The 14,948-nt window shown below is 36.5% G+C and overlaps 1 protein-coding gene across 3 annotated transcripts in view; it reads right to left on the reverse strand.

Moving 5' to 3' along the window:
• Window positions 1-12,198: 12,198 nt before the first annotated feature.
• Window positions 12,199-14,948, reverse strand: part of LOC129757329 (calcium uniporter protein, mitochondrial) — a 480,797-nt gene continuing 478,047 nt past the window's right edge. For all 3 annotated transcript variants that reach the window (XM_055754517.1, XM_055754518.1, XM_055754519.1), the window contains 2 exons: window positions 12,903-13,106; window positions 12,199-12,834 (listed from right to left, as the gene is read on the reverse strand). In XM_055754517.1, the coding sequence (XP_055610492.1) occupies window positions 12,502-12,834; window positions 12,903-13,106 (537 nt within the window). In that variant the 3' untranslated portion in view covers window positions 12,199-12,501. The remainder of the gene's footprint in view (window positions 12,835-12,902; window positions 13,107-14,948) is intronic.

Genomic DNA, 14,948 nt, shown 5'->3' on the forward strand with positions numbered 1-14,948 from the left:
AAAAACAAAACGTTAATTTTCTCAAGGAAAGTATATTTTTTTCTTGAATTTTATGATTTCATTGTTTTCTTGAGAAAATTTTACGTAAGAACCAACCAAAATCCCAATATAATATTTCTCGTTTTCGAGATATGAAAGATTTAAGTTGGATTGTCTCACTATTATTTATTCGCAGCACTCAGTTATTTCACTAAACTGCATAATTCATCCAAATTTTTAGCCACATCTTCCTTGCTTGAACAGTTTTTTTGTTTTCATGATTTGTTTTAAATTAAAAAAAAATCAATTAACATTCTGAACGAAAGAAAAAAAAATCGTTTTATTAAATATTATAATTCCGAAAATAACTATATTTTTCTTTATATTTTTTCGTTCCAACACTGCAAGTTAAATCATTTTAAAATTGTCTTTTAATTTTGCATACATTTTATATTTGAAATTTCGTTAAGCTTGAACATACTTTCATTTCAATTTTTCCAATATGTAAAGAGATTGCGGCATTTAACGAACGAAATCTTCTTCATGGTGTTACAGGTTTTTCATGTTGAAACGGTAGTTGTATTGAGAAACTGCTCTATCAGAAAAATGAGCATTTTCTCCAATCCATTGAACTTGGTTTTGAGAAATTCTACACTGTAGAAGTAATATGCTCCAAGCAATTTGAGATGATCACGAAGTTTATTGCAACTACTTTTGAATCATCGGAGTACTACATCTCAAATGAGTGTAGCATTGCCTAGTTGTTGTTGTAGTTATTTATCCTCTGAACATCGCTCATGAAGTTCTTTTCCAATTGAACACGTTGCTTTTGCTCAGAAAACTCATAATACTCAAATAAATAAATAAATAAATAAATAAGTTGCAGCAAGCGAGTAGGTAGCAAGCAAATGCGGCCAAAATTCGTTCATAATGGTCAGTGAATCACTTTAAAAAAAACGCTATTGTTTAGTGCTCCACTCGGTATCAACAAAAAAAATCTGCTGTGCTTAAGTTGTATAAATGAAGGCGATATACAATGAAGAAATGCTGTTGTTATAAATATCAGTATCGCCATAATTTATTTAGGGATGAATAACACGAGAGTCTTAAAATCCCAGAAATACAAAAACAAATAAAGTCATAATTTATGAAAGTTTAGTAATCAACATATGTACGACCAGATTCTCGAGATTTAAACATTATCTGTGAATAATTGGTTTAAGCATCTTTTTTTTTACAAATGTTTCAAATTAACCGTTTCAACATGATAAACCTGTTACACCATGAAGAAGATTTCGTTCGTTTCATGCCGCAATCTCTTTAGTTATTGGAAAAATTGGAATGAAAGTATGTTCAAGCTTGCCAAAATTTCAAATTTAAAATGTATGCAAAATTAAAAGACAGTTTTAAGATGATTTAAATTGCAGTGTTGGAACGAAAAATTATAGAGAAAAATATAGTTATTTTTGGAATTATAATATTTCATAAAACGATTTTTTTTCTTTCGTTCAAAATCATTCAAACAAATCATGAAAACAAAAAATCTGTTCAAGCAAGGAAGATGTGGCTAAAAATTTGGATGAATTATGCAGTTTAGTGAAATCACTGAGTGCTGCGAATAAATAATAGTGAGACAATCCAACTTAAATCTACCATATCTCGAAAACGAGAAATATTATATTGGGATTTTGGTTGGTTCTTACGTAAAATTTTCTCAATAAAACAATGAAATCATAAAATTCAAGAAAAAAATATACTTTCCTTGAGAAAATTAACGTTTTGTTTTTAGAGCTGTGTTTTGACGTTTAAAACGTCACTTTTTCGAGCAATGAATAACATCAATCGATAGATTTTAACAAAATCTACAAAACGCATATTTTGTCATTTTTGTACGATGTTTCAGTCCAGAGATGTTGTATTTTAAAAATGATGAATTTTTCAATATCTTGTAAAAAAGAAGGGAGGGTCCTGGAACGAGAGGTGGGCGGATCATTCTCAAAAATTGAGGATTTGTTTTGTAGGCCTCAGAAAGTCTATCGGCCAAGTTTGGCGAATTTTCGATAAGATTTTTTTTCTCGCTGTGCACACTTGACATGGAATGACCCAATTACTACAGCCCTAGATTCTGTAAATAACTTATCACCCATTGAGGAATACAAATTGCTTTCACACTTGATTCACGAAAGTGCGGTTCAATCTCAAACGAAACCCATCCCAGACCCATCGGTTCGTCGAACACCCCCCAAAGCATGGTGGGACAGCCAGTGTTCCAAATTGCATGCCGAAAAATCTAAAGCATTTAAAGCCTTCCGAAAGCATGGTACACTCGACAACTTCCAATTGTATTCTTCCCTGGAAAATCAATTCAAAAAATTGATCAAAGCTAAAAAACAGTCATATTAGCGTAATTTTGTGGGAGGTTTGTCACGAGAAACCTCTTAAGTACATTGTGGAAAGTGGCACGACGCATGCGGAATCGTACTTCAACTAATGAAAGCGAGGAATATAGCCACGGTTGGATCTTCAATTTTGCAAGAAAAGTCTGCCCTGATTCAGCACCTGTGCAAAAAATTATTCGCAATGTGCCACCAGGTAGAAGTGAAATGGATTCTGACTTTTCGATGGTTGAATTCTCACTTGCTCTCCTCTCTTGCAACAACTCAGCTCCGGGAGTTGATCAAATAAGATTTAACTTGTTGAAAAATCTTCCGGATGCTGCAAAGTTTCGCTTGTTAAATTTATTTAATCAATTTTTGGAGCATAACATTGTTCCCCAAGAATGGAGACAAGTGAGAGTTATAGCTATCCAAAAGCCCGGAAAACCAGCATCCGATTTCAATTCCTATCGCCCTATAGCGATGTTATCTTGTATACGGAAGTTGATGGAGAAAATGATCTTGTTTCGTTTGGATAAGTGGGTGGAAACAAATGGCCTCCTCATACTCAGTTTGGGTTTCGCAGGGGCAAAGGGACAAACGATTGTCTTGGTTTGCTGTCTTCAGAGATACAAATGGCATATGCAAAACGTGAAAAAATGGCTTCAGTGTTTCTAGACATAAAGGGAGCTTTTGATGTAGTCTCAATAGAGGTTTTGTCAGACAAGTTGCACTCCCGGGGTCTGCCTCCTCTATTGAACAACATCTTATACAGCTTGCTTTGTGAGAAACACCTGAATTTTGCTCATGGGGATATTGCAATTACAAGAACATCATACATGGGCCTACCTCAGGGCTCATGTTTAAGTCCTCTTTTGTATAACTTTTATGTAAGCTCTCTGAAGGCTGCACTCTAAGACAACTTGCAGATGACGGCGTAGTATCTGTAATAGGTAATACTGAGTCTCATCTGCACAGGCCTTTACAAGATACTTTGAACAGATTGTCTTCCTGGGCTTTGGAGCTTGGGATCGAGTTCTCCCCAGAGAAAACAGAGTTGGTGGTTTTCTCTAAAAAACATAGACCAGCTCAGCCAAAGCTCCAACTCCTAGGCAGAGCGATCACTCAATCGAGGTGTTTCAAGGTGAACGACTATTCTCTCAGTGATGGAGTACGGCAGCTTTTGTTTCCAGTCAGCTGCCAAAACACACCTCATTAACACGTTCGTCGCCACGCTCATTTTGGTAGTTTTGCTAGCCGGGCCCAAAGAAATTTTCGGAGAGAGAAAGCAAAGAGGGAGAACTCCCATATTTGAAACGTGTGGCGAAGCTGAGCGGTAAACTCAAGTAAGAGAGCGTCACCTGCTTTTTTATGTGACGGGGCCCCCCAGGAAATACACCCGTCTGCCGAATATGGGTGACGTGGCGACGAACGTGTTAAACTCGAGCGTATCCAATATCGTTGTCTTCGAATAGCGCTGGGTTGTATGCCCTCAACACACACCATGAGTCTCGAGGTTTTGGCAGGCGTACTCCCACTGAGGGATAGGTTTTATTTATTATCTCTCCGGTTTCTCATCAGGTGTGAAGTCATGAACCCATTGGTGATTGCAAATTTTGAAAAGCTACTAGAGCAAAATCTTCAAACAAAATATATGATTATATATCATGAATTCATGTCTATGCAGGTTAACGCTTCATCGTTCTCTCCCATTCGTGTTTTTCATCCTGATTGCGACTCTTCTTCTGTCCAGTGTGATATGTCCATGCAGCATGAAATCCGTGGGGTTCCGGAACAACATCGTACTCTTATTGTTCCTAGGATTTTTGATGCAAAATATGGACACGTCAGTGCTGATAAAATGTATTTTACTGATGGTTCCCTGATAGAAGAATGTACCGGGTTTGGAGTGTTTAATCAAATTACAAGTGCATCTTACAGTCTTCAATATCCATGCTCAGTGTATATTGCCGAATTAGCTGCCATACATTGGGCACTGGAAAGTATAGCCGCACGACCCGTTGAGCACTACTATATTGTTACGGATAGTCTCAGCTCCGTAGAGGCTATTCGTTCATTAAGACTCGGAAAGCACTCACCGTTCTTCCTTGAGAAGATACGGGTAACGTGGAGTGCTTTATCTAGACGCTGCTTTTGTATCACCTTTGTTTGGGTGCCATCACATTGCTCAATAGTGGGTAATGAGAGGGCAGACTCACTTGCAAAGGTGGGCGCTGTTGAAGGCGAAATTTATCAGCGTCAAATCGCCTTTGACGAATTTTACTATTTGGTCCGAAGAAACTCTCTAGTCAACTGGCAGCGCAAATGGAACGAAGATGAGTTGGGTCGGTGGCTTCACTCGATTATCCCAAAGGTAAGCCTCAAACCCTGGTTCAATAGATTGAACCTGAGTCGGGATTTTATTAAAACGTTTTCCCGTCTCATGTCCAATCATTGTTCCTTAGACGCGTTACTCTTTCGTGTGAATCTCGCTAGCAGCAATTTATGTAGATGTGGCCAAGGTTACCATGACATCGAGCATATTGTTCGGTCATGTGAGGACCATCTTATCGCCAGAGCGAATTTGATTGATTCCCTTCGGGCCCGAGGTAAACCACCTAATGTTCCAGTGAGGGATGTGTTGGCTGCGGTAAACCTGGACTACATGTTCGAATTATACCTGTACCTTAAATCTATCGATCTCCATGTTTAACTGTCATTTTCCCTTTTTATCTTCTTCCTTTTGACTATAGTAGTTTTAAATATTGAACTGTAAATACAAAAACTTAACTTCACATATTCGCTGATCTGGGCCGTTTCAAACTTAAAACAGTGTTAAAAAACTTGGTGAATTAGATCTAAGCAAACTATGTTTTGTATACAAACAAGAAAAAGACACCTTGGCTCCGTTAAACTAAAAGGTTTGAGCCGTTTCAAATAAACGAATTATTAAAAAAAAAACTTAAAGCTAGCTCATAAAGGATTGTTTTTGAAAAGTTTTCACTTTAAAAAATTTCGTCCAACTGTATTTAATTACCACAATGCTTAAAAGTTATAAACTGGAATACCATTTTTTTTAAACCGATATTGATTTAACGGATGTTTGATTTATATGCCGTTTTGTAATGTTTCTGAGTAAAAATTAACAGGCGCCTTCGCTGCTGGCCGCTGACTTCCCTTGCCGGTAAGGCAGCATCTAAGCGTGGCGTCGTGGCAGCGTGTTTGGCTATCATCTCGAAGGGCGCGGATCAAATCTGGTGTAAGGACTAATTTTTTTCATAAGGTTGTTCGATTGCTTGAGTAAGCAAATAAAACAAATGTGTAGCAGAACTGGCGTGCGTGCCAGCATGTATTGAACAAAGTTAAAAACAAAGCAATTAAGTCAGATGAATTCTGGTGATGGGAGGAATGAAGATGGATTCCAAGAAACCGGCAGCACCACAGATAGGCTGGTGGTGACCGAAGTAATAAGAGAGTAGAGGATAGTTTCTTTTGTATTATTAAACGATTTTTTGTGAGCTGAACAGAAGGCCGTTCAGATATGTAAGGGAACTTCAAAGTTTCAATAAGAACTAAAATTTTGGGCTAAATAAAAGGAACTTTAGCACATTGATTATGCTGATTAAGCTGTGTTTGACCTTCTTAACGAGACATTTGGTTGCTTGGGAGCTGTTTACGTCCTAGAGTGGCTACAAAACCAAAAAAAAAAGGCCTGATCGTACCGAAACAGGTGAATCCGCCAAACTGTTCTCAAGCAAGACCGATTGAAACTTTTTGAGCCCTTATGAAATTTTATTTGAGAAAACATTATTCTAACGAAAACATCTCAAAAGACTGAAAAAAGTGGTCGAAATCATCATTAACAGGAATGTAATTTTATATTGAATTACTGTAAAAGAAGACTATAAAGAACATAAAAGTGAAATAAAATTTTAATTTGCTCCTAAATTGTGTTTATACTGTTCATTTTAAAACGTGCTTAGACGTAATGGGGCACCCTATTATGTGCCGGATGCTTTGCGACTTATGAGAGTACATCCAAAGCTGGCTAATTTGGATAACGTCTAGAAAGGCAGAAAGACCTATACACGTGATATTATCCTTGTGCTACGTACGAAGGCAACGCCCTACAGTAACAAACAACTGTCAAAAAGTTCTGAGCAATCAAGTAGTGGACAGATACTAGATTTTGGTGTACCTGAAGCTGAATTATTGGGACGAATTGCTCAATGGGTTCATCGACAAGGGGTGATGAGAGATTCTTGCCGATGTGGCCTCCTTTCGGCTAAAAACCGCTTTACAAAACCCCGGAATACAAGTGGCGCCAGTCCAGCCAACAGAGCGCTCCCTCGAGGATTTCCTCTTGCCAGCCGAGGGTTCTCAGCGCGTATTTGAGAAACTTCTTCTGAACTCACTCAAGTCTATTAACGTGAACGTTGTAGTCCGCACTGAAACACCGTAAATTGCTGACCATTCCAAACATTGAATTAGCTTTGGCTACCACTTACTCTATGTGCTCCGTAAAATTCAGTTCCTTGTCTATCTCCACCCAAAAATCTTTCACCGAGATCTTCCTACTAATGATCAAGCTTGAAGACAGCTCGTAGATTTCATTCGTAGTTTTCCGAGAAAATGAAATATCGCTGCATTTTGATGCGTTGATTCTCAATCCATAGATTTTGCAAATTCTGAAACTAGATACAGTGCATTTTGTAGGAACAAATAATCTTTAGGGTGAAGAAATATTTTCAGATCGTTTGCGTTTAACAGCACGATCCCATCTTCCGAATTTCAGGAAACTCGTGCATAACAGTGATGAAAAGATGGGGTCCCAAGTGACTTCCTTGTGGTGGTACACCACTGTCAACCGAGAATGCTCCAGATCTGACATTCTTCAGCCTCACGTACTGAATTCTCTCAATGAGGTTTGAATGTATCCATTTAAGACAGGTAGCAGGAATTCCATTTTGGAAAAGAACGGAGAGTAGAGAGTTGATTTCGATCACACCAAATGCTTTTGTCATGTCCATCGACTTGCAGTTCTTGCATCATCCACTGTGAAGTACGCGATACAAACTCGCCGAGATTTGTCATGGTCGATCGCCGCCTCAGGAAGCCATGTTAAACGTCCGATTTTTTTTCTCTTAGTATGACAGTAAGTATTGCCACTTCACGATAATTTTCAACTAAGTGCTTGGAAGAACTTTTATGTATCGGTTTGATGCGCAAGTCTTCCAGAATGTTCAGTCCGACGAGACGACTGAAGAAGGAGAAAGCGACGATGAATTAACGCGAGAGAACCAAACTGAGTGAGCAACACGGCTGCTCTCACTAGAAAGTTCTAGGAGGTTCCATTCGTTCCATCTGGCGCATGCACGTGCTTGTGTGCTTTCCCGCTAGCCTATTTAAGGGCGCATTCTTTGATGCGCCTAGAGTCAGTTCGCATTCAAACACCAAACTAGTAGGCATGCGCGAGAAATATATAGAAAAATATGTAGTGCTAAATAAAGTGTGTATTCTGTCCTCGCCACGACATCTGCTCGTCCCGAATCTATCCGCTCCAAACTATCGGCTCTTATCAGAGCCCATCCGAAAGAGTTTGAATGTCGGTCAACCAGGCGATCGAAATACCACACCACCCCCCCCCCCCCCCCTCCCTCCTCTTTTCCGAGCCTTGGTCCCTAGGCAGCGTTCTGACAACCTGCCTCCACAGATGGAACAACCATGCGTGGTTGTCCCTTGAGGTCCAATCCCACGAGGGGAACGGACAAATGTGCCACATAAGTGACAGTTTAGCCAAGCGCTCACATCCGCATAAACAGTCCCCATGCAACACAGAATTTCGAAAAAAAATCCCTTCGTAAATTGAGTCTGAAACCAGGTGGTGTAAGGGTGCTTCGAGCTTTTTAATGCACTTTTTAAGGAGCTAGTTTGGTAAGTCATAGGGACCACTACTATTGGATTCACCGGGCATTAAAATTATGATTGCAAATACTAAGGTGGTTGTAAATTTTTCATGTAGGTAAATGAATAAAACTAACACAGGCGAGGTTCAACTATGGACAAGTTTATCGAGATGAATATCGAGCTCTGGGAACTGTTAGAACTACAATTTCAATTACAAATTCATCAAACACGTCGGCAATCGGCAGCAACCCTTTCTTTTGTTTGGTTCCGACACTTGGAAGATGTTTGATAAATCTTTAGTCAACATCAAATGTCGTCAGTGATGTAGCCGTCGCTATTGATGGCAAAAACTCCGGTTTGGGGAATCAGCGACAATAGTATAAATCAACAGTGCTTCGAGTCGAGACTGTCCGGTCGCCAAATAACCGCCTTTCAAACGTACTCAAAGCTTCCGGAGTATCTTTCCAACTGTATAGTTTGAGCTAAATTGGAAATAGCAAAAAAAAAAAAAATTAAACAAGGAACTTCTGGTCAAATTTCCAAAATCCTAGTCTCAACATTAGTTTGGGAAATCATCAAGCTAACAATACAGGAAAAAATAAAAAAATGTTTTACCTATAAGAAAAATATTAAAAAAATAAAATGTGTAAAATTTGTTCATCCTTTAAATTTGTTTTCGATAGATTGTATAAGCTTAAAGCTAGATTTTTAAGGGGTAGTTTTCACTCTTGATGGGATAGTGTTTTTGTTTAGCTAAGTTGTTAAGTTTACAGATCTGCCAAATAATGCATTTCGAAACATTGAAAGTTAACCAAACTGTGCATTGATTTTTTCTCCTATAATCTCGATACAAGAGAAATGGGGCGCCATTTTGAGGTTTGATGCCAATATATTTAGTGCTGAGGCTGCGTATAAAGCGTTTTCAGGCATTTTTGTTCTGCTCTCGATTGGATTCTTTTTCTAAGAGTATCGATAAAAGCTCGAAATGTGATTATTTTAAATAGGTATGGGTTCTCATTCAAAGGTTTAATACAAGAAGATAACAAGGAAATAGCAGCAGGAAACTGTCACTGTTCTTCTTCGATTTAAGGATTGGTTTTGTGTCTTTCCGTTTTTTGGTTTTTTTTTAAATTTTATTTTGTGGAAAATCTTTTTCGTTCGGTTCAGAAAAAAGTCCTACTTTTTTGCCTTAACGCGTTCACAGGAAATGTGCGAATTCGGTCGCCTAATAACTTGTTTTTTTTTTGTCGCAAATCTAATTAGTTGTGTTAGTTAGCTCAATGATTAAAATATGCGTCTGTTACATGATTTGATCTAAAAATTTTTGTTAGTTTTTCTTATCTGCATGATACTGTTATTTTTGTGCCACATTTTCGCTTTCCATTCCATGCTTCTTCTCAGTAAGAAATCTCAACTCACAGTTGCATCTTCGAATATCAATCGTTAACTTTACGTCTCAGATGTCATCATTATGTGTAAGTAGGAGTGTCTTTTTTTTTTGTTAATCAGTATCCAATGTAGCACATGTTCTTCATCATTTATCACTATCGACAGGTTGATCTACGGGTTTGCTTTTCTTTGTACAGGGTCATTTTTATCATGTTTCGTTTTTTATTTTGTTTTTTATCTCAATTTTCCAGCAATAAAAACAAACTATTATTAGTTAAATTTGTTTGGTTTTTTTCCCACTGTCCATTCCATTCATTGAGTAAGCGAACTTACTACATTTTTTCATGTTTTTCTTTCCTTCGTTTGATAATTTGTTCACTAATGAAACATTCTAAGGCAACCAAAGGTGTATGTGTGTATGTTTGTGTATATGTGTGATCATTGAACTTTCGAATTTTAAATTCATTACCGTTTTCGGAGTTATTTTTTCTTTAAATTTATTACAAAATCGCGCTAGCTAAGAGGAATACTGCTCAGGTTTTCTTTTTCTTTCGGTAGAGATTGTGAATCTTTAAATAACTTTGAAGTCAAACAAAATGAGAAATGGACCGTTCTTTCAAAAAAATACAAAACTGAAAAAGGAATATGAATAAGACAAAAAATAGGCCAATTTTATTAAACTTATCAGATCTACAAATGTTTACCAGATAGCTAACAAAACTAAATTGAAATAATATACCTACCAGGTATTATATTGACGTTGGAAATCAAAAATCAAATAAGACTATCAAAGTTTGCAAAGCTGAAAAGATATTCTACATTAGCCCAGGAAGTCGAAAACATGTTCCGATTTTTGTAATCTTGTCGATTCTATAATCGAACTTTACAGCTGGATACTATGGACTGAATTTGAAATCTAAATCGAAATCAAAATTCAGTTGAAGTTGAAAATCATTTTCTAGTGCAATCTTATTTTTAGATGAAAATCAATTTTAGATCATACAATAATTATTCTGAATAAGAAGGAAACAAATGTAAAATTTAAAAAATAACCAAAATACAAAAAAACTTAAACAAACCAATTAAAGAATACTGGGAAATAAAAATGAACAAATATTTAATAAACAACGAAAACATTAAAACTCAAAAATAAATTAATGTTAAAAAATTGAGTAAACAAAATTGTTTTGATACACAATTAAGAAAAATTTAAATTCAAACATACATTGTGATTTTCAGATAGGCTCTAAATCTGAATTCTGAATCTGAATTTTGAATATGAATTCTGAATGTGAATCTTGAATCTGAATTCTGAATCTGAATTCTGAATCTGAATTCTGAATCTGAATTCTGAATCTGAATTCTGAATGTGAATCTTGAATCTGAATTCTGAATCTGAATTCTGAATCTGAATTCTGAATCTGAAATCTGAATCTGAATTCTGAATCTGAATTCTGAATCTGAATTCTGAATCTGAATTCTGAATCTGAATTCTGAATCTGAATTCTGAATCTGAATTCTGAATCTGAATTCTGAATCTGAATTCTGAATCTGAATTCTGAATCTGAATTCTGAATCGAAATTCTGAATCTAAATGCTGAATCTTCATTCTGAATCTGATTTATAATTTAAGTTAAATCAGAAGTATGATTTTTAAATTTTATACTTAGATGATAAAAATGATAAAAAAAATAAATATAACAAAAAAAGTTAAAATTAAAGTGGACAAAACTGACATGTGAAACACTTGAAAATTTACAGATAATGCTGTGGTAAGAATTGTTTCTCATTTTTTTTTGTGTGTCCTCGTGGAAGCACTTTGTGAAGTTTTCTGAGTTTCAAACAAATTTAAAATGTTAACCAAAGTTTGGCAGAAGAAAATAACATCTCAAGAACACGCACACTGACGAAAACTGGGACAAAACAAACATTGAGTCTGAGGGAAAAACAATACTTTGCATTTCATAACGATTTTTTGTTTAAGTAACGGACCTTAATTGCTAGCTGAAAACAAAAAACGAACTGCTAAAACTACCTAGCTTTTTTTCTGTTTGCTTCTTTTTTTTTTAATAATAATTAGTGTAGACAAATTTTGTTAGTTTGATTGATTGTTCAGAAACTTTCAAAACTTACTCGGTAACGCGTTAGTAAATAAATAAATGTTCTCAAAAAACAGCAAACAGCATTTGTTAACACAACGTTAAAGAACTTTTTTGAAAGTTTTTGCTTGTTTTTTTTTTTTAACATCATATCAATGATTGGTTGTTTGTTTGTTTTTCGTTCCTAAACTGATTGATTTCTATTTGTTAGCTTCTCTTGTTTTTGTTAATCTTTCGTTTCATTAGTCCTAGGTTAGAGTAAGATTGTTACGTTTTTTGTTCTGTGTATCTTGTTTTTCTTTCGTTAAATGTATTTTTACCTTGGTCTATTAAAAGGTAGGTTTTGTAAGATTATTCAACCGTTTGAATAGAAAGAGGGTAGAAGGAGGACCGGAAATCGAACAGTTGGAGAGTAACAGGAAATAAGTGAAAACCTTTGCGTTTGTTCGTTGTTTTTGTCTTTTTTGTTCTTTAGTTAAGATTGGTTTGGTTTTTTTTTCTCTAAATCGTCAACAATAGGTAAAGAGGAAGAAGAGGAAAATTTAAAACGGAGGAACTTTGATCGTTAGTTGAATACGGTAGATCTGAGAGTAATGTTGTGTATCATCGCTTGGCTACTACTGACTGACTATAACTGCTGATGATGTTAGTTCTACTGGTCGAGTAAGCGCCATCTCGAGGAACTTCCCGAAGAAGTCCCAAGAGGGCCGCCAAGTTTCCTTGCGGCGGTAAATCCGAGGCGACAGGAAGTTTTATTTTTTGCTCCGGAACGGATTTCCGGTGTTCTCTAGCAGATTGCTGATTTTGGATGCCGTCGATTGGTTGATTCCGCTGGCCCTTTCCAGGGCTTCCTTGAGAATCTTCTTGGAGGTGGCAATTTCGGTGGCACTGTAGTTGCCCGATTTTGGCGGCGGAGCAGGAAGATGCATGTACAGTGGATCCCGGAGCCGCCTCAAGTCATGCTCGATTTCGGCAATCTGCCGCTTGGTATCGTTGTAGGCGTTCAGATCCAGACCCGCCTTTTTGGCTGCCTTGTACATCGTGATCAGATGCTGACGGTCCTTCACATCCGGAAGAATGTATTCCTAAAACGAAAAATCCAAAGTCATCAAATCGTTCCAATCTTCGTTATATTCCTAAAAAATAGGCTCACCTGTTTCGTCAGTACAAAGTACGCGTAGGCCGCCATGGCCGTGCCGTAGGTCACGAAATACGTTACCGGTTCCATGATGTCCCAGGAGTATTCCCACCAGGTCAGCCGGGCCAGGATTCCAAACTGCATCGACATCAGCCCCAGCCCGAACCACGTCAGGTAGTTGGTTTTGCGGGATGCCTTCAGGTCCAGCTCGTTCTTTTTCTGAAAAATTGGAAAAGAAATGTTTTAACCCTCTATTGCATGAAATATCAATTTGTTGAGAAAAAAAAGGTCAATGGAAAAACTTTAATGATGCTATCTGACTAAGCCAGTTATGCCAAAAGATAACAAAATCGTGTTTTCAATAGATTTGATTGTTTGAATACTGTACCAAATGAATTTTTTTTTTAAATTTCCTTTGGTTTTATAATTTTTTATTTAATTTTCGATGCATTAAAATTGTTTGCAATCTTTGGAAATCTACATGTATTTTAAAGGTAATTTTTGTATGTTTGTTTGTCCTTTACAGGCTCAGTCGTCTTAAAACCTAGCGAACTGAAATTTGTAATGGAGGCTCATTAGGACCAGGAATTAAAAAAAAAGTTTTAAGATTTTCGGATGCCCCCTTTTGGAGGGGGTTTCCATATAAGACAAATCTTGTTGTAGCGATATTTTCGTTATTATGCTTCGGATTGTGATGACAATTTGCACATGAATGTTTTGAGGAACGAGCAATCGATTCCAAGTATCAAATAGAGGGTCAGGAGTCGGCCAAAGGAGTCGTCCATATTAACTAGTTAATTTTTTTCGATATTGACGGTATTACTCATTGGATTGAGATGAAAATTTCTACATAGGAGTTTTGAGGGACGCTTTATTGTTTCCAGGTTTCAAATTGAGATCAGAGGTCGGCAAAAGGGGTCGTCCATATTATCCGTTCACTGCGTTTAAATCTGTTTTTACAATATTGTCTTGATTATGCATAGGATTTAATGAAAATTGACACATGGGAGTTTTACAGCACAGGTAATTTATTTCAAGTGTCAAGTTTAGGATCGTGGCCGAAAGAAGGGGTCGTGATTATGCTTCGGATTGAGATGAAAATAAACAGATGGTGGTTATGAGATATGAGCAATTGATTTCAGGTAGGGTGAGTGCTTCTTCTTTGGACCTAGAGCCTACTGTGATCCTAAAATGCCAAAAATTGTAAATAATTTCATTTTGCTAGCACAGGATAAAGATACTCCCATGCACACAATAAACTCTTATTCTTCTTGAATCCTACCATACCGCTTTTTGCCATAAAACGTCTTTCTGATAAAATTTTCAACGTTTCTAAAAATGTACCTTCTCATCAGTGGTAAATCAGACAGCTCAATTAGTGGGGCGCGTTTTGAGAAATTAGAGTGTTTAAGGAAAAAACACGATTTTTTACTGTCCCAAAGTTTAAAGGGAAATAACTTTCACTGTGAAGAATATGAACCATACTACCATTTTTTTTCATAAAACAAATTAAAATCAATGGAAAACCTAGAAAATTTGCAAAGGGTCCAAATATAGGAGACTTTTGACTTTGATATTCAATTTTTAGACCTGACATCACCAAAACTTATCAAAACATACCAACAAATCAACAAAGGTGAGAATTTTCATTTGAGCATAATTTAGAATCAATATTGAATATTTCTAACATTTTTTGCCAGCTTTACGCAAATAAACTGCAAGTAAGTAAACATAAAAAAAAAGTTTCAGCTATTGTTGATAGAGCTGTCGGGAAGTGAAACGGTAAAAGAGTGTTACGTTAAAAGTTCAGTGTTTTGTGCAATAATTTTAATTTCAATTTGTAGGACAAGAAAAGTGGCCACTATAAACACTGTTAAATGTTTTGTCCATTATTGTCGAAAGAATGCATCCGATCCAATATTATAAGATCATCATCACGTAATTATGTTTGAAAACGAAACGAAGTTCGTACGGGATCAGCTAAATAGTACCTACTGAATAAAGCTAATAAAATGTGATAAAACTATTAGGAACATACATATATGGGCTCATATGCAGTAG

Source organism: Uranotaenia lowii, chromosome 3 (genome assembly GCF_029784155.1).
Source record: "Uranotaenia lowii strain MFRU-FL chromosome 3, ASM2978415v1, whole genome shotgun sequence".
In the NCBI taxonomy this organism is placed as follows: domain Eukaryota; kingdom Metazoa; phylum Arthropoda; class Insecta; order Diptera; family Culicidae; genus Uranotaenia; species Uranotaenia lowii.